The sequence below is a fragment of the Cibotium barometz genome, chromosome 31, assembly GCF_041138505.1.
Source record: "Cibotium barometz isolate CiBa-2024 chromosome 31, ASM4113850v1, whole genome shotgun sequence".
Lineage (NCBI taxonomy): Eukaryota > Viridiplantae > Streptophyta > Polypodiopsida > Cyatheales > Cibotiaceae > Cibotium > Cibotium barometz.
The window spans coordinates 10,802,274-10,829,595 of record NC_141076.1 but is presented as its reverse complement, the minus strand read 5'-3'; the positions used below and the strand labels follow the sequence as shown (position 1 = coordinate 10,829,595).

Sequence of the window (27,322 nt, the reverse complement as noted above, 5' to 3'; positions counted from 1 at the left end):
GCAACCTATTACGCACACAATAACAATGAGACGAGAGTGGAGCATTGATTTCAAAGAGTGACATGGTGGTCTTGTCCAACTGAAAATTTGACAGAGGCTGTCCTATACTGCCCACCTGTTCTAAAAGCTTGGGCAGCAATGACGAGAGTGGAGCATTGATTTCAAAGAGTGACATGGTGGTCTTGTCCAACTGAAAATTTGACAGAGGCTGTCCTATACTGCCCACCTGTTCTAAAAGCTTGGGCAGCAATCCCGGGTCTAGAGAGTAACACGATGATAACCAAATATTGACTCAAGCACAGCAACTTCATCGGGTAGTAGTTGTTTTTTGTGATGAGCCTTTTTACTGTGTCTTTTTTAGCATACCAGCCTCCTCACATGGAACAACTAAGCTGAGCACACTTATAGTGTCTTCGTTTTTTCCTTTGATAACATGCACTAGGTCGTGTTGCAAAATAATGATGTTGACTTCCCCCATCTCGACTACACAAAATTAGCTAGTAGCTTGCTATTGACTTCGCTAGCAAAGAGACCCTCTATTTGCTCTACTATATAGAGCAAGTGTGGCTCCTTTGTGATTCTTGCCATTTTGACGACAAGATCTACGTTCATGTGCCCTTGTACTAGTTGGCCAATGTCATCAGTATCTTCGGCACACAACTACAACATTCAACAACATTTTGATAGACCTGATGTCATCTATATGGCGATCCGAGCTAGTACAACGTATCAATGGTCCCAAATACTATAGAAAGGACATACCCTTAGGACTGTAGGGTGTATTACATGTTGGGTTGCAACAAAAACAAAAATTATAATTATCTCAAAGCTTGAGAAGTTACCCTCCAACCTTCAAAAGGTAATTCAAGGTAGGGTGGTTGAACACATGGCTAAACATGGTTACAAAATATGAAACAAGGTTATAAATTCATTAATCTGCGGAAACTTGCCACCAACATTCAATGAAGAATACTATTAATACAAAAAAAGACAAATGATTTTTAGCCCATCAACAAAGCACATACATGATTAAATGTGACATTAAGAAAATATAAAAAAAAACAAAATCATCCAATCATAACTTTCATGGCAGACATATTTGACAAAACCACATTTGATTGTTCCAATCCCTCCACTCAACACAATGTTTTGCATAAGGACCAGAACGATGTCATGCAGACCAACACAAGTGATGGAGAGAGCCTCCATTTGACTGTCCCGATCCCTTCACAGAACACAATGTTTTGCATAAGGCAGGATGTCATGTTGACCAACACAGGGGTTGGAGAGAGCCTCCATTAAAAAAAAGGCACGTTTCCGAGACTGATGACTTGGCCCTAACCAAAACGATGTTATGCTGATCAACCAAGTGACGGAGAAGGGCCTCCATGAAAGCAAAGACACGTTTCCATTCACAACTGGACCTATTTCTTACTCTGCCTATTATATGGCCAAGTTGAAAAAAGGTGGGCCACCACCCTTTTAGCTCAATGCTGGTGTGGCCAAGTTTCCAATCCAACTTGGAGGCTGACGTGGTGTTAGTTTTCATAAAACTCCCAAGGTTTTGCATTTGCTGCAGCTCGTGATATGGGCTTGCTTCTGCAGTCGGACGCGCTCAGGGTACCCCTATTGGACCTCTCACTCCCCTGCGTCGCTTGATTACCTCCATAACCTTCTAGATGTTGCTTTGTCTTCAATTTTCACAGGGCCTCCCTCTCCACGAACGCTTGGCCTGCAGCTATTCGGATGCAAAGCCCCTGCAGAGAAATCTTTGGCTGTGCTGGTCAACCAAGGCAGCACGCAAATGCACACTCTTGCGCCGGGTAAAATGCACCTTGGATGATGCCGTGGACCCTCCAATCCAGCACCCTCAGTACTACACATATGATGACCCCATCTCAGGGGAGCCAGGCCCAGCCTTCTCCTCCAGCAGGACAAACCTTCCAGACAAGCCCTTCTGGTCAGAGGATGTGCCCCGCATCATGAGAAGGTCCCGAGCCAACGTCCCCAAGCAGTCCACATCTAAGCCCAAAGGAAAGCCCGGTAGCCGCCGCCGAAAGCCTGCCGGTTCTCCTGCCGAACCTGCCGTCAAAGCATCTCAGCAGAGTAACTCCCCCCGTCTGTTTTATTGATCATTTTTTCTTCAATGTATCATTTTCTAAAACCAACCTATGTCTTTTACTTCCCTCATGACCACTTGATTCCAGAGTTTTTTGGTCCTGCATAGGTGCACTAACAATAAGGGTCTGCCAATCGGTACCCCAGAGTCCTACAAGGATCTCACAAGAAACTCTGCCTGTAAAATAAAATCAATTCAGTAGTTCATCAGACTTATAGGAGGAGCTTGCAAGCTCACCTCCAGCCATAGCTCCCCTCAGGAGCACCAACAACTAGCGTAGCTCCTCTATCAAACCCAGGCAACCCTTACCTCCGTAGCCCCCTCCCTCCTAGTGTAAAGCTTTCATGAATCAGCAAAGCACCAAAATTGCTCAGTGTGTTTCATCATATAAAGTTGCCCAACAACACATCAAAGAATTGTCAGGAGAGTATATATACATGGCGTGTATAGTATGCCCTGGTATGTGCACTATGTTGTGGAAGTGTTAGTGATGATTAAGGTGTGTGTTTAAACTAAATTGGAAGAAAGTAGTCGAAGAGAAGGATGGACGAGAGAGGAAATGGCTGATAGGGTCCTAATCACCCACTTAAGGGCCCCCACCCACAAGCGGCGTATTTGCTCATATTGCTGAATTATGCAGAGTACAAGATGTTATCACTGTTTTGCTGATTTGCTAGAATGTTTGGATCTTGTGTTGTTCTGGGCTGATGGCTAGGGAGTTTGAACATTGAGCTATTGATCTTGATGAAAATGCTCGTCCTTTGCAGATCTGGTGCAGCTTTGGCTTGTGCTTGATCTCTTGCTTGAAGGCTTGCTCGAAGGCTGATGATGTCTGCCTTCAAGAAATTTAGATGGGGTAAATAATCTCCAAGCGTCCAGGGAGGAGGAGCTTGAGGTTGACCGATGGTTTGCCAAGTGTGCCAACGATGCCAACTTTGCAAACTATGGCTAGTTGTGCCAACCACCAACTAGGGCAACTGTGCCAGCTGCCAATTGTTTTCACACTTGAGCACTTGGTCTTTGGAATGTTCTGGCATTGGGTACTCCAACAAACATTTGTTTTGGCTGTCCCCAGACACAAACTTGCTGTGTTTGTGAAAGAACGTGAAACCGCAGAACCACGCACAGTGTGGAGGCGCAGCACGCAGACGGAGGCCAACAGCTAGCCGGGTCCTCCCCACCCGAAGATCCCATGAAACCACCATAAAGGTGGGGGATGAGGGGAGACCAATTGCTATTTAGCCCTATATAGAGGAGTTGATTAGACCCCAACCCACTATGTGGGATAATACACTGCCACATGGCAGCGTGAGGAGCAGAAGGGCAAGAATTCATCCCCCCCCCCCCCCCCCCCCCCCCCCCCCCGCGGCACCCGGCGGGATGTGAAGCCCAATGCCAAGTAGGAGCCAATGAGGCTCTGATACCATGAAAGAACGCGGAACCGCAGAGTACCATGCACATCACGCGAACGGAGGCCAACAATTGGCCGGGTCCCCCCCCCACCCGAAGGAGTTTTTGTGAATAATAGAGGCTCCCCGCGAGAAATAGCCCACTCGTGTGCTTTTTAGGTCTAGAAGGGGGCGCCTACTTGAAGTTGGCCCAAAAGTTGTCTAGATCCCGTCTTTTGGCCACCATGTGTATTAAATAAGTCCAGCCCAGTGTGTACAACTTATAAGTTGTCCGATCACTTAGAAGTGTGTGTGAACTTGCACCCATAATTATTAGTATGTGAAACCATAAAGCTGTAAATTGACTTTTGGGGATACTTATCACTTGCAAAACACATGTTGACCACCTGTCAGTCCCAAACAGGTGTGCACATACACGTGCACATGGTACCTAGGCATCCCCGGCCCCATGGACAACGTAGGCAGAAATCTCAAGCATTGTCCAGGCAAACAATACAAGTCATCCAAAGATAAAATCAAGGTCATGCATACACATGAGTGCAGCTAAACCGGAAGAAACTCCCATCTGCTCAGTTGTATCCGATAAAATGTCCAGGGCTCATGATCCTTCTGGAACCTTCCCAGAACATAAATACAGAAGATCTCCAGGATAGCTAGTCCGAGGGAATTACATCATGTCAGGCTCCATGAGTCATGCATGTACATCATGTCAGGCCCCACAAGCCACACATGTACTATCATGTCAGGCTACACCAGCCATACATGTACTGTCATGTGAGGCTCCATATGCCACACACACACCATGTCAGGCTACACGAGCCATACATGTATGTCATGTGAGGCTCCACATGCCACACATGAAGAATAGAAAAATAGAAGTTGGAAGGAATTTTGTGACATTCCTCCCCGGCTTTTAAGCAGTTGACCGCAACCGAAAAGCTTCCAAGTAGGCCTTCATTAGCTCCGGATAATCCGCAAAAAAATCCTCGTCCATCCATTTGGCATCCATAGCCGAGTAGTTTTTAAAATTCACAAGACACCTGCACACTAGCTTGCCACCTGCATGCTTGTGCTCTTTATGAAAAACTATCTGCGTAGGTTGCAATACCTCCTTAAGTTTATCCACTTCTGGTGGATCTTCCAAAACTGGCTCCATAGAAGGTGGTCCCACATATGGCCTCAACAAACTGACATGAAAGGCATTATGTATTTTCCAGTCATCGGGCAATACCAATCTATAAGGCACTTCATTTATCTTCTGCAAGATCTGGGATGGCCCATAATACCTCTTTGAAAGCTTAGGAAACCGGCCTTCTTTGCTTGGTCGCTTCTGAAGACGTGCTTTCTCAAACTTAAGTAATACCCAATCACAACAACCTCTCGCGTGTGTTTGTTAGCTGCCTTTTTCTACTTAGCTTGAGATCTTTCTATGGCTGTCCGAACCTGTGTAAACGCAGTATCCAAATCGCGGACATACTCATCTGTTGCAAAGATTTCGTCTTTTGTTCGTAAGATAGGTGGAAGCACCGCCTTATTAGTTGAAGAATGCACTGTGTTATTGTATGCAAACTCAAACAATGGCAAATACTTTTCCCAATCTGACTTCTGCTCAAATACATAACACTTGAGCAAATCAAGCACAGTTAAATTTTGCAATTTCACTCTAACCATCCGTTTGAGGATGATAAGTTGATGAAAAACTCAGCTTTGTGTCCATATTATCAAACAATGCCCACCAAAATAAATTGGTTGTCCGAGGATCTCTATCCCCCACAATAGACTTCGGCATGCCATGATGTTTGAAAATTTGAGCCAAGAACAACTTTGCCATGTGCTCTGGCTTGATTGTTTTCCTCACAGGAATAAAGTGTGCCTGTTTGCTAAAGCAAATCCATAATGAAATCCATAGCAATGCTGTCCCATGGTTCCTGTGGGATGGGTAAGGGCTGAAGCAAACTAGGTGTCTTGTGTCCGTCAAACTTGACTTTCTGACACACTAGGTACTCTTGCATATAAGCTTCAATATCCCTGCAGAGAGGTGGCCAGAAGAAATATCTTTCCAAAGGTTGTGTAGTAGCTAGAATACCACGATGACCAGCATACGGCGGAGCATGACACTCTTCCATAACCTTTTGGCGCAATTCACGCACTACACAAATACGGTTCTGCATCATCAGAAACCCATCTCTAATCGAATAAGATGGGACAGCAGTACCATCATTCAAATCAGCCCAAATAAGGTGAAAATCTGTGTCCAAAGCATACATATCTCGCATGCCTGACAAGTCCTGATGATAGGCGGTAGTTACGGCATGCACTTGAGGCCGCGTGACAAAGTATCTGTTTCGAAATTCTTCTTGCCCGGAGTATGCAAAATCTGAAAATGGAACATGGACAAGAAATTTGTCCACCTTATATGCTTGTCTGAGAGTTTACGCTGTTTAAGAAAGTGCCGTGAACTTTGATGATCCTGTTCAACCATAAATTCAGCCCCCAAAAGATAATGCTTCCATGTTTGAAGGGCATAAATAACGGCTAACAACTCTTTCTCATAGACTTGCAAATACAATTCTGCATGTTGCAAGCGGCGGCTTTCGAAAGCCACCGCATGTCCCTCTTGATTCAAAACAGCCTCCAAACAATCTCCACATGCATCACACTTAATCACAAAAGGTCTATGCAAATCTGGAATAATAAGAACAGACCCTGAAATGATGGCATCCTTTAACTTTTGAAAAGCTATCTTTTCGGTATCCGACCAATGGAATGCCACTTTCTTCTTTGTTAGATCATGTAATGGAGAAGCCAAGAAGGCAAAGTGTCGAATAAATCGACGATAATAAGAGCATAAACCAATAAAGCTCCTAACTTGATGTACATTCTGCAGTTCTGGCCAATCCTTGATAGCTTGAATCTTTGCGGGATCCATGCGTACTCCATCTTTGGACACAATATGCCCCAAATAGTGAATCTCTGACAAGAAGAATTCACTCTTCTTTCCATTGATGAAAAGCTTATGTTTCCTTAGCTCTTCAAAAACAATGGCGAGATGCTCTTTACGCTCAGCCTCACTATTTGAAAAGATAATAATATCATCAAAAAAAGTTCCTGTGAACTTCCGGTGAGGTCTAAAATTTTTGTCTATCATTCTATTGAAAGTGGTGGGAGCATTTGTAAGTCCAAATGGCACCACCAAATACTCATGATGTTATGAAAGCCGTTTTGTGCACATCTTGAGGTACCACTCTAATCTGATGGTAACCACTTTTAAGATCAATGCGACTGAAACTAGCAACTCCCTCAAGTTTATCAAGAATATCATCGATTCGAGGAATCGAAAACGTGTTTTTGATTGTAATCTTGTTAAGGGTCGTGTAATTAACACACATTTTGTATGTCCCATCGTTTTTCTACACCAGTAAAACTGGAGAACAGTAAGGCAAAGAACTTGGCCTTATCAACCCTTTCTCAAGCAAATCATTCACTTGAGTCATGATTTCCTCCTGTTGGGCAGTCCTCACCCTATAAGGAGGTCGATTAGGAGGAGAGCTACCAGGGATTGTCAATACAATGATCCACTGGCCTCTCTGGGGGTAACTGTCCTACTCTGGGGGTAACTGTCCTAGTAGGGAATCAGCAAAACAATCAGCGTATTCACTTAAGAAAGTAATCTTATCTTGATCTACGGGATTTACAGCATCATGCTCAACATCATCACGTACAAAGACCAAGTAAGAAGAAGCTGATTTCTTTATTGCCTTGGAAATAGATATGTGGCTTACAACGGGTATGGTACTCCCAATAGTACCCGCATCAATACAAACTTCTCTACCCCTATGAGTAAACATAACTTTCTTTTCCTTGTGCAAAATCTTGGGATCCAAGTGATAATGCCAAGGCATCCCATGTATCACATCACATCCCGTAAGTGGTGCCACGAGAAAGTCTTAATGATCCAAATATCCCTATATTTGTATGCGAAGCTTCCCAAGGATGGGAGTGACCTTGACTTCCTTGCCCTCAAAGGCAGCATCTGCATGAAAGTCCATTCCCAATTCTTCGGGCTTTAACCCAAGAGCAGCAGAGCCATCTGTATGGATATAAAGTCATCTGTTGAGGCATTATCAAAAAGGAATAAAGCTGTTTGGTCCTTTAGTTTGCCCCAAGCTTTGCATAAAATTCTGCTCTTTGGTTCATGTGCAGTGCTACCTTGAACATCAGGCATAACATTCACACTCGGTTTTGCATCCTGCACATCATTCTTTTTGAGATTCTGGGGGCATTGAAATTTCATGTGATCCTTGCTTCCACATGTGAAGGACTTCCCCTCTCTAATGCAATCAAACATATGCTGTCTGGACAGATTAGGATCATCCTTTTTACCCTCGGGCTTCTTTTCCGAGCCCCCTTTTGCATCCTTGGACTCATTAGGCATAAACTTCCCATTCCTTTTGTACATCCTTCTCGAAGTGAGGAGGAAGGAACTGATCATAAAATTGCTCTTTGAAAGCACTCCATGTACGGGCAGCTGTCCTATCGAAAAGCTTTGCCATCCACCAATCACTTGCAGTCTCCAGTCTCTTTAAGCTGCATACCCACATGCTTGAGCATAGATTTCTCGGTAAATTCATCTGTACAAAAGGCTATTTCAAATTGTCTTATGAAAGCAAGTGTCTTGGTGGTATCGAGTTTTCCATCATAACTCTCGAATTTGATGTCCTTGTTCCTTGACGTGAACTCTTTGGCCTTCTTGTTGTGACGAGCATTCCGACGCTCTAAAACATCATCCTCCTCGTCATGTCTACGATGGCGACAGTGCCCAGATCTAGGGCTGATTTCCTGTGTAACACCTTCCACTCTGGATGGAACTCTAGGAGCAAGAACATACCTAGAAGGTGGAGACACCACCGACAATGCATGAAGATCTTCTGCATCTCTCAAATGGGCTGAAAACCCCTCATCATCCCCTCGAGCTGCATGTCGATGTACATCATCTCCTTGGGCTGCATGCCCCCTCATATCTGTTGCATGGGCTGCAAGCCCCCTCAAAACACTTGCTCGGGTTGCATGCCCACTTACATCACTTGCTCGGGCTGCTCCATCTTACATCACTGGTGCGGGCTGCATGCCCCCTCACATCACTGGTGCGGGCTGCATGCCCTCTCACATCATCATCGGAATTTCCTTCACGGGCTAGCTTGCGAGGCTATCGTGTGAAGACCCACTTGCTCTCATCATCGGAAACAACATCGTCACGGCTTTTCAAATAAGCAACAACCAACTCTCGAGGTTTGTTAAATTCCCATCTGTTGGACAATTACATCAAAAGTGACCACATTAGCCTTGACATAAGACTTTGATTCAATGACCCTCTGTACATCAGGATCTCTCTGCAAAGCACGGAGCTCTTCAAGCTCATTCATCAAGGCATCGATATCTTGCTGATCCTCAACCTTGGTAGACAACGGTGGATTGTTATCTGCCAAAGCCCCAACATGATCTCTGTCTCTATCCTCTTCCTGCATGCGGCGAGCATGAGTGATAGAGTCCTCCACAGAATGATCTGACTGGCTGGTCATACTGTATCTTCCAGATTTTCAAAAAGAAAAGAATTTTCTGTGCCCTGGAATCGCTTACTACCAGCTCCCCAAGTATGATACTGAATAGACTGCAACGGTGCAATAGTGCCCCTACACAGACAGGAGGGCCACGAAGTCTTTCCACACACTCACTGCCGCTTAAACCAAAAGTAACCTCTTTCGAGGCGCGACGATAAGACGAGGGCTACCTTAGAATCCTAACCTTCTCTCATGGATAATGACTCCTTACAGCCATATCTAGCATCATATTAGGTACAAACTGTGTAGAAAACCTGGCTCTGATACCAATGTAAAGGGAAGGGCAACTGTACACGGAAATCTAATCAATCATGAAAACTGAAAATACACATAAGTATGCCAGACAAAGGAAGATGACAAATCTGCACAGTACACCACACTAGAAGATGGGCTGACCCCCCAACCCCCCCCCCCCCCCCCCCGCCCCCGTGCCCCCCCTCTATGGTTAGATTACCGAAAAGGAGTCTGCTTCCAGATACAACTTCACGGGTGCCTAGGGATTCTCCACTGGCTAGCACTTGTCTCTTCCAGAACAATATGAAAGCAGAACAAATACATATGCAGAATTTTGTTGACAATCCTCAGCACAAGAAGACACTTCCGGCATCAAGCACATGCAGGACAACTATGGACAGCCCATAGCACTCCCGCATCAGCCCGGAACAACCGTGTCTTCACCTTCCTCCTGTATGGCTCACAGGACAAGTCAACCATGTTGGAATTAGGGTTGCAGGAATGCACACACAACTTCAAGAAGATGAGGAAGCTTGAGCACAACACAGTAGTGTATTATGAGTGCCAAAAATGAAAGATAACAAGCCCTAGAAGATAATGGGCGTATATACAATGCACGGGGGAAAAAACCTCCTAGTGAGGGAAAAAGTGCCCCGGCGGTCCTAAGTGTGTTCACACACATCACTACTATAATATGGTAACAAATCCCCCCTGGAGTGATGCGGTGAACAAGAGCTAGCACTCATGTATAGGGAAGTGTCTAGCTATGTGGACGAATCCACAAAAGGGAGTAAGCCCAAAGCTTTGCGAAAAGCTTCGAACTTCTCACGAGGCAGAGCCTTTGTGAAAAGGTCTGCAAGGTTATCCTGTGTTGGCACATAAGCCAAACTGATCTCTCCTGCAGAGAGTCTCTCCCTGACATAATGGTAGTGCACCTCAATGTGCTTCGTACGAGCATGGAACACTGGGTTCCGCGCAACTGCCAATGCGCTCTGACTGTCAGTGAAGATGGTGGTGGCAGATGGCTGCCCAACACCCAAATCAGCCATAAGGCGTCTGAGCCACACACACTCAACCGTAGCTGTGAAAGCTGCCCTGTACTCAGCTTCACAACTAGAAGTGGCCACAGTAGGCTGCTTCTTGCTCAACCATGATATGCATGAGCTTCCAAGCATGAAGCAAAAACCACTCGTGGACACGCGTGTGTCATAACAACCAGCCCAGTCAGAATCTGAAAAAGCATGTAAATCTGGCGGCAATGATCCCTCCTTGGGATAAAACAACCCAAGATGCCGAGTACCACTCAAATAGCGAAAGATACGCTTCACTGCCTGCCAATGCTTAATGCCTGGGCTATGCATAAATCTGCTCACCTGTGAGACTGCAAACTGAATGTCTGGCCTCGTAATGCATACATAAATGAGGCAACCAACAGCTGTCTGATAGAGTGTGACATCAAAGTGATCTCCAGCATCATGAAGACTCAACTTCAAACCTGTCTCCATTGGAGTAGCAATAGGCTTGCAGTCTTCAAGGCCAAATCTCCGCAACAATGTTTCAATATACTTTGTCTGACACAAAGCAATACCTCCATCACACTGCTTAAATTGTATCCCCAAATAATGATGCAAATGCCCCAAATCTGACATCTCAAAAGAGGCATTCAAATCAGCCTTAAAATCAGCAATATGACTCTCATTTGGTCCTGTGAGCAGCATGTCATCGACATAGAGAGCAATGATTAGATGTACACCATCCACACGTTTAGCATACAAAGTGCTTTCTGTTGGACTATTCTGAAACCCATGTGCAGTCAAATATGCATGTATTTTTTCATACCAAGCTCGTGGAGCTTGCTTTAAACCATATAAAGCCTTTTTTAACTTGCACACTTTGTTTTCTTGCCCTCTTTGAACAAAACCACGAGGCTGCGATACATACACCTCCTCATGCAAATCTCCATTTAAGAACGCAGTCTTTATGTCCAGCTGATGTACATTCCAACCATTATGAGCTGCTAATGCACAGATGCTACGAACAGTGGTCATACGACATGTGGGAGCAAAAGTCTCATCAAAATCAATGCCCTTCTCTTGAGCATAACCTTTTGCAACAAGCCTAGCCTTATGGCGATCCACTGTGCCATCAGGCTTACGCTTCAATTTGTATACCCACTTAGTGCCAATGGCCTTCTTGCCAGGGGGCAAGTCACATAAGGACCATGTCCCATTCTTCATAATAGCATCGTATTCTGCTTGCATAGCAGCCATCCAATTTTCTGAACTTTGTGCCTCATCAAATGAAACAGGCTCACTTTCATCGCACAGACTAGAAACAGCCAATGCATAACAATCTGACGCATAAGAGGCACCATGAGAGCCAGAACGAGTGCGACTAGACAAAGGGGCATCCAACTTGCTGTCACGCAAAGTCTGCACCAGCCATCTAGGCATATTCCTAGAGCCCTCAATCTCTTGTCTCTCATCCTCAAGTGCATCATGCACATCTGCATCAGATATAGGCTGATCTGTGCCATCATTTAAAACCTGCATAGGCTGAAAAACTGCCTCATGAGGTATTGCACTTGACTGTGCACCACTGAAAAGAGGCAACAATGTATCATAGACATCACGTGAGCTGATATCTGTCTCCTTAGTACATGAAACCAAGGGCTGAACTGCATCTTCCACAAATACAACATCACGGCTAACCAAAATGCGCTTTGTCTGTGGATGATACAAACGATAGCCTTTGCTCTCAGCACTATATCCAACAAAAATACATTTGACAGCTTTGTCATCCAATTTTCTGCGATGTTGCACAGGCACTAATGCATATGCCAGGCAACCAAAAACACGTAAATGGCCAACAGATGGCTTGCGGCCATGCCAAGCCTCATATGGAGTGACAACCTGTAATGCTTTGGTGGGACACCTGTTTAGTACATAAGTGGCACACATGACAGCCTCAAGCCAAAAACCATGTGGTAGACTTTGACTCTTAACCATACATCTTGCCATTTCCATGAGAGACCTGTTTTTTCTCTCAGCCACACCATTTTGCTGTGGTGTATACGGCACTGTACATTGGTGTTTTATCCCACGCTCAGCCAGAAATGCATTAAATTCTGAAGACATATACTCCCCCCCTCGATCTGAACGGAGGGTGCCCATCTTACTTTCTGACACATTTTCAGCCATAACCAAAAACTGTTTGAAGCACAAAAACACTTCGGACTTTGCCTTCAAAGGATATACCCATGCATGCCTGGTAAAATCATCAATGAAAGTCACGAAGTAAAGGTAGTTTCCAAATGATGGAGTTTGCATGGGACCACAAACATCACTGTGAACAAGCTGCAATCTGCGTTCAGCTCTCACTGATCCATCTTTGGGAAAGGAAGCACGCTGCATTTTACCCAATATGCAGCCCTCACAAACATGCTTGACAGGTGCCTCAAGCTTAGGCAAAGAAGACACCATTTCAGATTTCTGCAGGCGCAGCAAACTTGCAAAATTCAGATGACCAAAACGTGCATGCCACAGTTTTGCATTTGAAATAGCCTGCGTATCCATAATAGCACATGCTGAATCCTCTACACATTTGCCATCCATATTGAGCTTATACAGCCCTCGACATAGTGAACCAGATGCTACAATGATGTCACCACAAGAGAGATCATGAACAGTACATCTGTCATCCACAAATTTTACAACCAAACCTTTTTTGGCAAATGCGGAGACTGACAGCAGATTCTTTTTGATCCCTGGCACATACAATGCATCAAAAAGTGTAAAGGTGTTGCCATTTGCAACATTCAGCACAATCTGTCCAACTCCTTTAACGGGATAAGAGGAGTTATTGGCACAAGTGACAGTATTCCCTGTGGGAGCAGACTCAAGGAAAGTGAATAAACTGCGCTGCGAGGTGATATGCTTAGTGGCACCACTGTCAAAGTACCATACATCTGAATCTACTGCAGACATACATGTGTCATGCAAAGATGGGTCATAACTGCACTGCGCATTGAATGCCCATTCTGTATCTAGCACAACATTAGCAGATTCATTGTTAGAAGGAGAGGCATCTGCAACAGCCATACCAGCCTCTTTCTTCTTAGCCTCTTTCGCAGCCAGCTTAGGACACGCTTTGATGACATGATCATTTCCCTTACAGTACTTGCAAAATGTCTTCTGTTTGTCACCCTTCTTCTCATCTTTGTCTTCCTTCTTTGGTTGCGCAGCATTTGCAGATTTCTGCTTACTAGAAGAAAAGCCAGCTTTACCTTTCCCGCTTCTCTGACTAGCAACGAAAGCTTGATCTGCGACACGCATAATATTCCTGTTTTGCCTTGACTGGTCTTCTTGCAGCAAAACAGAAACTAACTCTTCAAATGATAAGGCATTGGGATTGCCTTTCATCATCAAGCGAAGAGTGGAAGCAAAACCCTGATAAGAATCTGGTAGACCATTCAAAACAGTCTGCACAAGTGAACTGTCTGACAGGATTTCATCTGCAGAAATGAGCTGCTCTTTGAAATCCTTGATCTTTGTCAAAAAGCTATCCATAGAATCACCTTCGTTCATATGCTCATTCTCCAACTGTTTTCGGAGATAAGCAACACGAGCCTCATTTCTTGCCTGATACAATGTGGCAAGTACATCCCAAGCATCCTTAGAAGTCCTGCAGGAGCGAATATGTGGGATAATGGTACGTTTGACAGACAGCGCAATCAAGGCATGAGCCTGCGCATCTCTACCATCCCAACGAATCTGCTCTGCTGAAAGTGGTGGTTCTCGAACAGCTGCTACAGCACTTGTGCCTGCACCATCATCAACAGTACCTGTTTCTGATGTGTTTGCAGCATTCCCAGCCACAATAGGACGTGCATCAATACCCTGCACAATGTTCCATAACCCCTTTGCTACCAATACATGTCGCATCATATATGCCCACAATGGATAGTTGGTGCCATCCAACTTATCCTCAGCAGCCAACATGCGGAATACATCATTGTTGTCAGCCATGGCCAATGACTGTACTACTAGATGTAAATGCTGTCTGTAAGAGGTAAACCTGTATAAAATCGACCTGTGCTATGTAGCACAGCCCAAAACAGACGAATGGGCACCTGTCCTGCAGATTTTAATCTTGACAGAGAATCTGCACAGTTGGACGATTTTGCCTGCGCAGTACTTGGAATGCAAAAACGGAGGGCGAAATGACCTCAGATCAAAATTCTGAAATGACCAAGCCCTACGGGCTTTCCCACGGCATATACTAACCTGCAGACGCTCGTGAAACCTCGTCGCAATCGGAGGAGATGAAGCGGCAGGTGCCGGTGATGCTGCCCGGGAGGAGGAAGCCTGCTCTGATACCAATTGTTGGAATTAGGGTTGCAGGAATGCACACACAACTTCAAGAAGATGAGGAAGCTTGAGCACAACACAGTAGTGTATTATGAGTGCCAAAAATGAAAGATAACAAGCCCTAGAAGATAATGGGCGTATATACAATGCACGGGGGAAAAAACCTCCTAGTGAGGGAAAAAGTGCCCCGGCGGTCCTAAGTGTGTTCACACACATCACTACTATAATATGGTAACAAACCAGCCATGAAAGGCTGTTTACAACAGTTGATTAGCCCTCAGCAGCCACAGAAGGTTGCGACCACCAGCAATACACAAGCATGCAAGTCTCTGTTCGATGGAAAACCTGTCCAGCCCCTTCGACCAGCTCTTCTCCCTTGTTTTATGACCTGACCAGCCCCTTTTCAGGGCTGTAAACTAGTCGACCAGCAGTAGGAAACATCCAGAAGGAGTTCTCCCATACACTTGTTAGGTTTTTGTCGTGGTAGATGGCTGTGAACAGCTTGTAGAAGTAGTTGACCAGCCCTCATGCACCAGGAAAAGCAGGCACGTCTCACAAATCTGGAGTTTTCATCAATAATAGAGGCTCCCTGCCGGAAATAGCCCACTCGTGTGCTTTTTAGGTCTAGAAGGGGGCGCCTACTTGAAGTTGGCCCAAAAGTTGTCCAGATCCCGTCTTTTGGCTGCCACGTGTATTAAATAAGTCCAGCCCAGTGTGTACAACTTATAAGTTGTCCGGTCACTTATAAGTGTGTGTGCACCCATAATTATTAGTATGTGAAACCATAAAGCTATAAATTGGGTTTTTGGGGATAATTACCACTTGCAAAACACATGTAGGCCACCTGTCAGTCCTAAATAGGTGTGCACATATACGTCCACACGGTGCCCAGGCGTCCTCGGCCCCATGGACAACGCAGGCATAAATCTCAAGCATTGTCTAGGCAAACAATACAAGTCATCCAAAGATAAAATCAAGGTCATGCATACACGAGTGCAGCTAAACTGGAAGAAACTCCCATATGCTCAGTTGTATCCGATAAAATGTCTAGGGCTCATGATCCTTCCGGAACCTTCCCAGAACATAAATATAGAAGATCTCCAAGATAGCTAGTCCTAGGGAATTACATATGTCAGGCTCCTTGAGCCATACATGTACACCATGTCAAGCCCCACAAGCCACACATGTACTATCATGTCAGGCTACACCAGCCATACATGTACTGTCATGTGAGGCTCCATATGCCACACAGACACACCATGGTAGGCTACACCAGCCATACATGTATATCATGTCAGGCTCCACATGCCACACATGAATAGTAGAAAAATAGAAGCTGAAAGGAATTTTGTGACACTTGCAACTTTTGCGAGACAATGAGCTCTACATTAACGAGGAAAAGAGCACATTTGGCCTCTTAGAGGTCCATTATCTGGGGTACGTGATCAATGAGTGTAGTATTCACTTGGACGCTGACAAGGTACAAGCTATATTGGATTGGGATGTTCCCAAGACTGCCTAGGAAAGCAGATAGGCATCAGTTTAAATGTGAAAAGGAAACCCATATATGGTGGCCAGCCCAAGTGTGAAAGGGGACAAAAAGGGAAATATTATTGTTCATAAGGTTTTTAAACCTTTGATGCTTAAAAAAATAATATTATTTTATTTTGAAAAGCATGCGTTTTTAAAACCTTGGCTTTTGGCGTTTTTGAGAAAAAAAACGCATCGTATCTATATATAAGGAAGGTGGCGGAGATTCGTAACGGGCCGTATGGGAGGTCGGCGTGTGGGAGTCACCTGTGGGAATCAACTCCGCTACGCATGAGTTATAACCGGCGGGTGGCGTTGATGCACGTATGGCTACAGGGGGCGGGTGCTGCTGCTACGCAAGAGCCAGGCAACTGCTGCTGCCGTCGCCACCAGGAGTTACTGCCACCGCCAGAATCTGTTGCTGCCGCCAGGAGTACTGCTGACCGCCAGGGGTGTTGCTGCCGCTAGCAACTGCTGCTGCCGTTGCTGGTGCTACTGTTACTACCGCCGCTGGTGTTGCTGTTACTACCGCCACTGCCGGGTACTGTTGCCACCTCCGTCGAGTGCTGCTGCTGCCGCCGAGTGCTGCTGCAGGCGAGTACTACTACTGACGGGTGTTGCTGCACTTGCACGCATGGGTTGCTGCCGAGTACTGTTGCTGGGCGCTGTCAGGTGGGCTGTGAACAGCTCTAGGCACCAGATGGATTGTTGCCAGCACATGGATATCAGGAGTGCTACATGCAGGGGCTCCCAGCATCCAGCGACCAGATAGGTGGGCAGCCAGGCTAGCTATCAGTTAGGTGGACAGCCAGTTGGGCAGTCATATGGACGCCAAGTGTGGGAAAGCGGTGCAGAGGATGGGCACACAATAATGAATTTGATCAGGTACTGATGGTCGTGGAGCAGGTTACATGCATGTGTGGAAGCAGTCAGGCAGGCGAACTTTGGTATCGTGGATTGCAGGCCTTGTTTACGAGATTGGGATACAGAGGATCAAGCTGCATATGCATAGGATGATGTTCTTGGAAGAGATGTGTTGTTGCTCATCGACTTGGACTTATGTGTATTCAGGGATTGCTTGACACGTCCTCTCTCTCTCTCTCTCTAGGTCTTGGCAACCGTGATCTGATGGTTTATCTGTCATGGAAACAGGACATTGGTCTTTCGTGAAGAAATAGGACTTTGGTATCGAGGATACAGGACTATGGTTTATGGATACAGGTCTATGGTTTATTAGATACAGGTCTTTGGTTTCGTGTGGAAAGCATGTCTCTGGATTCATGTGAACAGGTTATAGTTTTCTCGAGGTTACATGCAGGTTGTGACTATAGGAAGGACATATAGTTTGGTAGAGCCCTATTGCTGTTTGGGGAAGGGTTGTGAGAATCCATGATAGAGATGGAGAAAACCTTTTCAAGCAGGGAGGTGTCGTATAGGTGTGCCTTCTCTATGGAATGCTTTGCTGTAATAGCGAGAGTTCTTATTGGGAAAAGTCCTGGGTGAAAAGCAAAAAGGGATCCTATTGGTAAAGGATTCGTCAAGTTGTACTTTGTACTCATATTTGATCAAGTAAAGAAATACCGCAAGGGACGCCACTGCGTTTTGGGGCCAATCGGTGTCCTTGTATTATTTGCAGGAGCACTCTAGCTCCCCCTGTTTGTTTTCTTTTTCCAGGTTCCCATGGGTGATGAAGTGTTTTGTGTGCGAGTGTTTGTTTCACCGCCCGTCAAGTTCTTGAAGGCCGGTTTCATCCTTGGATGGTTAGATTGCATTCCGGCACGACCACCGACTTCAGCATCATGTCTACAGAAGAGAGTACTCATTAGCCGGAAGATGTCTTTCCCGAAGGAGACCATAATCTTCCGCCTACAGCAGACACCATAGCTCTTCTTAGAGCTCAGAACCAGCTGCTGATGGAGCGTCTCCAAAAATGGAGGCAGCAGTAGCACGTCCTCCGCCTCCAGCAGCACCTGACTACATCTCCCTCTTCTTTCAGATGGAACAACAAAGGAGACTTTTGCTGCATATCACATTGGTATTAGATTCAGATTGTCCACACACGCCGTATCCTAGCGTGGAGATATCCTTGGATGGTTAGATTGCGTTAAGGCACGACCACCGACTTCAGCATCGTGTCTACAGAAGAGAGTACTCATCAGCCGGGTCTGCTACCACCAATGCGGTTCAGATCTTACCTTCTATGCATTCCATGCCATCCGTGGTACTTGATGCTAAGCACGAGGGTGAGGCAACAACCACACAGAAAAGCCTGGTCCGCGCTTATGGCTCTGCCAAGGGCCGACAATTCATAATCCTTTTTGACATGGGCAGTTCTGAGGACGCCATCTCTCCCCAGTTGGCTACCAACATGAGCTGTACCTTAGTGCCCTATCATTTGGAGGTAGACGGGTTTACACCTGGTCTCCGCATCCACATTTCCCAGAAGGCACAACAATTTGCCTTTGAAGTTTAAAAGGCCTCATTTCATCGAGATTTCATTGTCGCTCCTCTTTTGGGATGTGACATGATCTTAGGAATCTAGTGGTTTCGTCAGTATGAACCTATTCCCAATTGGGGGCAGGACACCTTTATCATCTCTAAAGGTTTTCCTGAGCCTGTCATGATTCGGGGGGGATAGAAGCATTCTTGGCATCCCTACGATTTCTCATCTCCAGGCCAATCAAGCTATCCGCAAGGGAGCAACAAAAGGAGCATTGATTTATGCTCCGACAACTTCTATCTCATCGATAACCGCTGTCTCATCTTCTTCAGTCCCTCAGTTAAGAGATCTCCTTTCTCATTCAAACACTTTTAAGGATGATCTCCCACCCAGTATCCCACAGTTAGTAGAACTCCTAGCAAGTTTCCCTCTTGTCTTTCCAAGACTTTCATGGGCAAGCTAGAACAGCAGTCAGTTTGCAAACATTTGAAACCTATTCCTTATGGACGCATTTTCACAGTCATCACAGACCACCAAGCACTTAAGTGGCTCCCGACAATGCCAAGTGCCTAGTGGAGTGCTCAGCACACTAGACAAGATCAGCTCTTCCACCAGGTTGGAGGAATGATCAAGTACATCCCTGGTTAGCATAATCCAGTAGTAGCAGATGTTTTTAGTAGAAAGACCAGCATCCAGACCAGTTAGGAGTCTGCCATTCTCAACATCTCTGGAAAAGACTTAAAAAGCATAGAAGATCAGTACGTCAATTCCGCAGAGTTTGGTACTCAACCTAGTTTGGCTCTCAATTTTGAGCCTGGCCATTGTTCAGTTCACAGATAGGCAAGTAAGTTTAGACGAGATATCCACTTCCAAGAAGGGGATTGGGTCTATGAGTGCATCATGAAACAAGTGGGCAAACATTGTCCCAAGCTTTCATTCCGTAGTTTTGGCCCTTTTCCAATAGTTAAGAAGTTAAGTGATATCTCCATGAAGTTAAAGGTTCCTACCAGTTGGACAATGCATGATGTTTTTCATGTTTCTTGGCTAAAACCATATGTTGGTCCAGAAGTGTTTGATGTTTCAGATGAACAGCAGCCAGACATGGTAGACGAAGCATAAATTATTGAGCCCGAGCAGATCCTTCTTCATCGATGGAAGCATGGTTCCGGTCGACAGATACGTCAGTTCTATACGAAATTCCGAGATCGAGGGACCCACGAAGCCGTATGGCTCGACGAGGAGTTCTTCGAGGAGTACTCCCAGTTGCTGGCGGACTACTTGGAAGCCATGAACCTGCCGCCAAGCTAAGCAGGAGGGAATGTCACATGCACTCTGCACTCAGTGCATGATGACAAACTGGCTCGTCATCAGTAGTGCAACATTTGTACATTATTAGAACCCAGTAGGATGATATTTGTCGTACGCCATGACCCCATTGTACATCCTCAGTCCAGGATAAGTCAGGCACGAGCTACGTAGGTCATTCCTCAGCCTTAGCGGGTTAGTCAGTCAGTCAAGTCCCTTAACCCACTTGGAAAGAATCATTCATGCATGTAGAGTCAGTAGAAGCCTTAGGGTTTGCATCAGACAGCACTCTGCATCCTGCATAATATACATTCATATGCTTGTGCATCATTTAGAACATCCTAGAAGCTTTAGGGAATTTACTAGGATTTATCTGGTAATTTTTCCATATTTTATGGTATTTATTTAGCATTTATTGTCATTTATAAACATAAACTTTATTACATAAATGACCAGCCAACTTGACCAACCCCTAGTTAGTATAAATAGGCTTGCATAGGGCTTAGACATTCATTCAGTCTTCAGTGAGCTAGGCACCTTCATCCTCAGCCTTAGGAGCATCCCTGTCTTCAGCCCTAGACTAATCCAACCCTATTGGAGCTTCTGCGTTTGCTTCTCCAGCTAGGAGGTCTTGCGTTTTGCTTCCAATCAGCATCTACAGTCCAACGCAACAGTCCAAGCTCTTCAGTCCCTTGCAGACCTAGGCGCAGCATACAGTCCATAGGCGCCTGCATTCAGCACTCTTTCAGGCCCCAGATCAGCATCAACACCTGGGTTTCTGCACATAACAGAGCCGGCTGCAGTTCAGTCCAGTCCAGCGTGCGTTTTCAATCTTGCATCAGTTCTACAAGAGTTTACCTTGCGTTTCAGTCCTACAGCAGTAACCCGTCTTCTGTGCATCATCCATACATGCAACAATCATATGGTGACGGTAACATATCATTCATAAGCATTTACAGCATAGTTACATAGCTTAGAACAGTCCACCGCGGTCCTTTCTCAGCCTCAGGTGCGCAGCCCTTCCTCATGCCCTTGGGAAGAGTGCATAGGCTCGAGATCAGTTCATTGAGGTGTTTCTACAGCCGTGTACAGTTCAGCCAGGCTTCCGATCCTCGGAGATCTTGCGTTTGGCTTATCTATAGTCCATAGTCATTCTCAAAAGAGTAATAAAGCAAATACTATCTCGTTATTGGGATAGGGGGCCCTTCAGTGGGTAATTTGGTGTACAATTCTCATATATCTCTCTGCACTCTAGACCCGCCTGCTACCACCAATGTGGCTCAGATCTTACCTTCTATGCATCCCATGCCATCTGTGGTACTTGATGCTAAGCAGGAGGGTGAGGCAACAACCACCCATCCGAGCTTATGGCTCTGCCAAGGGCTGACAGTTCATAATCCTTTTTGACATGGGCAGTTCTGAGGACGCCATCTCTCCCCAGTTGGCTACCAACATGAGCTGTACCTTAGTGCCCTATCATTTGGAGGTAGACGGGTTTACACCTGGTCTCCGCACCCACATATCTCAAAGGGCACAACGGTTTTCTTTTTAAGTTCAAAAGGCCTCATTCCAGCGAGATTTCATTGTCTCTCCTCTTTTGGGATGTGACATGATCTTAGGAATCCAGTGGTTTCGTCAGTATGAGCCTATTCCCAATTAGGGGCAGGACACCTTTATTATCTCTAAAGGTTTTCTTGAGCCTGTCATGATTCGGGGGGTTAGGAGCATTCTTGGCATCCCTATGATTTCTCATCTCCAGGCCAATCAAGCTATCCACAAGGGAGCAGAAGGAGCATTGATTTATGCTCAAACGGCTTCTATCTCATCGATAACCGCTGTCTCATCATCTTCAGTCTCTCAGTTGGCAGATCTCTTTTCTCATTCATACATTTTTAAGGATGATCTCCCACCTAGTATCCCACAGTTAGTAGAACCTCCTAGCAAGTTTCCCTCTTGTCTTTCCAAGACTTTCAAGGGCAAGCTAGAACAGCAGGCAGTTCGCAAACATTTGAAACCTATTCCTTATGGACGCATTTTCACAATCATCACAGACTACCAAGCACTTAAGTGGCTTCCGACGATGCCAAGTGCCTAGTGGAGTGCTCAGCACACTAGACAAGATCAGCTCTTCCACCAGGTTGGAGGAATGATCAAGTACATCCTTGGTCAGCATAATCCAGTAGCAGATGTTCTTAGTAGAAAGACCAGCATCCAGACCAGTTAGGAGTCTGCCATTCTCAACATCTCTGGAAAAGACTTAAAAACCATAGAAGATCAGTACGTCAATTCCGTAGAGTTTGGTACTCAACCCAGTTTGGCCCTCAATTTTAAGCCTGGCCATTATTCAGTTCACAGACAGGCAAGTAAGTTTAGACGAGATATCCACTTCCAAGAAGGGGATTGGGTCTATGAGTGCATCATGAAACAACGATTGAAACAAGTGGGCAAACATTGTCCCAAGCTTTCATTCTGTAGTTAAGAAGTTAAGTGATGTCTCTATGAAGTTAAAGGTTCCTACCAGTTGGACAATGCATGATGTTTTCCATGTTTCTTGGCTAAAACCATATGTTGGTCCAGAAGTGTTTGATGTTTCAGATGAACAGCAGCCAGACGTGGTAGACGAAGCAGAAGTTATTGAGCCAGAGCAGATCCTTCTTCATCGTTGGAAGCATGGTTCCGGTCGACGGATATGTCAGTTCTATATGAAATTCCGAGATCGAGGTACCCACGAAGCCGTATGGCTAGACGAGGAGTTCTTCCAGGAGTACCCCCAGTTGTTGGCGGACTACTTGGAAGCCATGAATCTGCCGCCAAGCTAAGTAGGAGGGAATGTCACGTGCACTCTGCGCTCAGTGCTGCATGGTGACAAACTGGCTCATCACCAGCAGTGCAACATTTGTACATTATTAGAACCCAGTAGGATGATATTTTTCGTACACCGCGACCCCATTGTACATCCTCAGTCCAGGATAAGTTAGGCACGAGCTATGTAGGTCATTTCTCAGCCTTAGCGGGTCAGTCAGTCAGTCAAGTCCCGTAACCCACTTGGAGAGAATCATTCATGCATGTAGAGTTAGTAGAAGCCTTAGGGTTTGCATCAGAAAGCACTCTGCATCCTGCATAATATGCATTCATATGCCTGTGCATCGTTTAGAACATCCCAGAAACCTTAGGGAATTTACTAGGATTTATCTGGTAATTTTTTCATATTTTATGGTATTTATTTAGCATTTAATGTCATTTATAAATATAAACTTTATTAAATAAATGACCAGCCAACTTGACGAACCCCTAGTTAGTATAAATAGGCTTGCATAGGGCTTAGACATTCATTCAGTCTTCAGTGTGTCAGAATATGCAGCGGAAATGATAACCAAACTTGGGTAGACAAGAGCAAGTAGACTGCAGAAAATAATCAGCACAAGAAACATAGAGAGATAGGTGTGTAAACTCTTCTCTATACACAAGATCCCGGAAATACTGAATGAGAAAGTGGTGGGGGCTGAGGGGCAATATATACAACTCCAAGAGGGCAGTCGGCCAGCTACAGAGAGTGCCCATGACTGGAGAAAAGACCCACGACTGCATAAATGTAGTCGGCCAGCAACCTGATGCCCACGCCTGATCAAAACAAGTTGGCCAGCAGCCCTGAAGCCCACGACTGATGTAGATCCAGTCGGCCAGCAATAGGGTGCTCCTGGCATCACCTGGCAGCCCTCCCACCACTAGGAAAAAATGGGAAAAATAGGGAAAAAATACGGGGAGTGTGGAAAAATGATATACGGGCGGGCACACCCACAACAGAGGCCTTGGTGTATACAAATAGACAGGAGATGACTTCTAACACCCCCTCTCAGCTCCTGGCTGTGAAACCAACCCCAGGGAGCTAGAGTGCCGCGTGAGCGTAGCCTGAGGTAGAGACTTTGTGAAGAGGTCCGCCGCATTGTCCTCCGTCGAACAATAAAGTAGCAAGATGTCACCCGCCAAGATCTTCTCACGTACAAAGTGATACTGTATCTCTATATGCTTGGTCCGGGCATGGAAAACCGGGTTCCGAGCAATAGCTATACAACTCTGGTTAGGCGTAGCTTCTCCTCCTGGCTTTGATATATGAGCACACACGTTTTGTACCTGGACCAGCCCGATACTCTGCCTCTGTCGAAGAAAGGGCAATAGTTGGCTGCTTCTTGCTGCTCCAAGAAACTGCTCCTGAGCCGAGGGTAAAAGTGTATCCTGAAGTAGATCTCCTCGTGTCTGGATCTCCTCCCCAATCTGAGTCACTCCAACCTTGGAGCTTGACTCCATTCCCTACTGTGTAAAAGAGTCCCAGATCCTTCGTACTCTGCAGATACCGCAAGATCCGCAATCCTGCGTCCCAATGAGTCTTCAATGGCGTCTGCATAAAAGAGCTCAACAGCCCCACGGAGAAGCTCAAGTCCAATCTGGTGTTTAGCAACCAGATCAATGAACCAACCAACTTCCGGTACTGCGAGGCATCAACTGGCTCACAAGGATCTGTAACGGTTAACTTTGTGTTCGGGTCCATCTCGGCGAAGTAATAGGCTTGCAGTTCTCCATCCCAAAGGCCTCAAGCAACTCATGAACATACCGCTGCTGAGAGACGAAAAACCCCCTCTGGGTGTGCCAGATCTCCAATCCCAAGAAGAAGTGGAGTAAGCCTAAATCTGTCATCTCAAACTCCTTTGACAAGGCAGCCTTCGTCACTCCAATGTGCTCCACATGACCGCCGGTGAGAATGAGATCATCCACATAAAAGATGATGAGTGTGACCATGCCGCGTTCCCGAAAGAGATACAGGTTCGGATCTGCAACCGATCTCTGAAATCCAATCCGAATAAAGAAGGAATCAATCTTTTGATTCCAAGCCCTGGGAGCCTGCTTAAGACCATACAAGGCCTTACGTAACCTGTAAACCATCCCTTCCGATCCTGGAACAATAAAGCCGGGAGGTTGCTCAACGTACACCTCCTCGTGCAGGTCACCATTAAGGAACGCAGATTTTACATCCATCTGATACACGGGCCACCTCTGAGAAGAAGCAAGGGCAAGAACGGTCCGAATCGTGGTCATCCGCGCTGTCGGTACAAAGGTATCCTCGTAGTCGATGCCTGGCCGCTGAGCATAACCTTTAGCCACGAGCCTGGCTTTGTGTTTGTCCACCGACCCATCAGCCGCGTACTTGGTCTTAAAGACCCATTTGACACCAATGACTGACCGCTTCGACGGCCTCGGTACCAACTCCCAAGTGTTGTTCTTCTCGATGGCATCAAATTCCACCTGCATGCAAATTCCACCTGCATGGCTTCCCTCCAAGTATCCTGTGAAAGGGCTTCCTTTATGGAAGTGGGCTCTTTATCCCGCATGATACGTGACATCAGAGCATAGTTCACCTGAAGAAGCTCTGCCGTGTTGCTTTTATCTCGGACTCGATGTGATCTTCGAGGGCCGTCCTTTGTGGTCCACTCGGAGGGTAGCTCCGTGACACCTGACTCCCGAAGGGTGTCTAACAACCACCTAGGTACTTGAATAGATCGTGGAGCCTCCTGTGGTCGCGGGGGCTCTACTCCAGTTGCGGGCTCAACCTCCTGTGATGACTAAGGTGGATCAACTGGAGTGGTAGACTGGGAATCATCATCAGACTCCTCTAGATCTCCAAGAAGTGGCGGCTCCTCGACAGTGGATGCTGGAACATGCTCGTCAAAGACCACATCCCGGCTGACAACAATCTCGTTCCTCTCTGGATCATACTGAATGGGAGAGTTAATTAGGGTTAGGTTTCATGTGGGAGACATACACACAGAGAGAAGAAGGGAGAGAGAGAGAGAGTTGTGGGGATAAGTCAACTCATGGGAATGAGTGTGTGATTCCCCTATCACACATGTATATTGCACTAGTACCCATAGTGCACTTAGTACATTAAAAGTACTAAGTGTACTATGTACTATAACTTATGGGCTTGTACACACTATAAGGGTGGGCATAATGCCTTTACCCCAACAACCTCCCTCTTAAAGGCAAAGTGCCCTTAAATGAAGGAAAGAAAAATCAGCATGTACATGATAATATACAAGGCTGAAACTGGCCTCATCCAATGCCCATCAAGTGTCTGCAATGAGCAAACCGCTCCGGAGGCAAACTCTTTGTCAACAGATCAGCCGGGTTGTCATCCGTATGAATCTTAACAAGCTGAATTTGCTTGTTCTCTATCACCTCTCTGATGAAGTGATACTTCACATCCACATGCTTCGTCTTTGCATGAAAGACAGGGTTCTTTGCCAACTGGATGGCACTCTGACTGTCACAATGCAACAATGGAATATCCCCTATATAACCCAAATCAACCACTAACCGAGATAGCCATAATGCCTCCTTGCAAGCCTCTGTGGCTGCAATATACTCGGCCTCTGTAGTAGATAAGGCTGTGCACTTCTGCATCCTGGATATCCATGACACAGCACCTCCTGTGAATGTAAACACATAACCGGTAGTAGACTTCCGGTTATCTGGATGACCGGCATAATCCGAATCCGTGTAACCATGCACTAATGCATCCTGTTTGCCAAAACAAATGCACATATCCTGTGTGCCCTTCAGGTATCTCATGACACCTTTCACTGCTTCCCAATGCTTCTTGCCAGGGTTGGCCATGTATCTAGAAACCACTCCCACTGCAAATGCAATGTCCGGCCTAGTAGCAACCATGGCATACATGAGACTGCCACAAGCTGAAGCATACGGAATCTTGGCCATATCAGCCCTGCCACTATCTGACTGTGGGCTGTCCATAGCACTGAGTTTCACATATGGAGGCAAAGGAGTACTAGTCTTCTTCCCCCCGTCCATATTGAACCTCTGCAAAACTTTGCCAATGTATTCCTTCTGAGACAAATACAACACATGCTGATTTCTGTCCCGAAGTATCCGCATACCCAAAATGTGATTTGCATCACCCAACTCCTTCATATCAAAGGTTTGATGCAGCCTCTTCTTCAAGGTATCCATCTCCTTATGAGATTTCCCGGCAATCAACATATCATCAACATACAAGATGAGGATCAATAGATTGCCATCCAAAGCTTTCTTGGTGTATAAGCAGTGATCTATGTCACTTCTCCTGAATTTCTGAGATTTCATGAATGTATCAAATTTATGATACCATTCCCTTGGTGCCTGTTTGAGCCCATAAAGACTCTTTTTCAGCTTGCATACAAGCTTCTCCTTTCCATTCACTGCATAACCCTCTGGCTGTTGCATATATATCTCCTCATGGAGGTCAC

At 45.8% G+C, this 27,322-nt stretch overlaps 1 protein-coding gene across 1 annotated transcript in view; it reads left to right on the top strand.

Annotated features, from left to right (window-relative positions):
- Window positions 1-1,532: 1,532 nt before the first annotated feature.
- PTAC12 (plastid transcriptionally active 12) overlaps window positions 1,533-27,322 on the top strand; it is an 87,856-nt gene continuing 62,066 nt past the window's right edge. Inside the window, exon 1 of the mRNA XM_086824736.1 lies at window positions 1,533-2,106. Coding sequence (XP_086680862.1) covers window positions 1,680-2,106 — 427 coding nt within the window. The 5' untranslated portion in view covers window positions 1,533-1,679. The remainder of the gene's footprint in view (window positions 2,107-27,322) is intronic.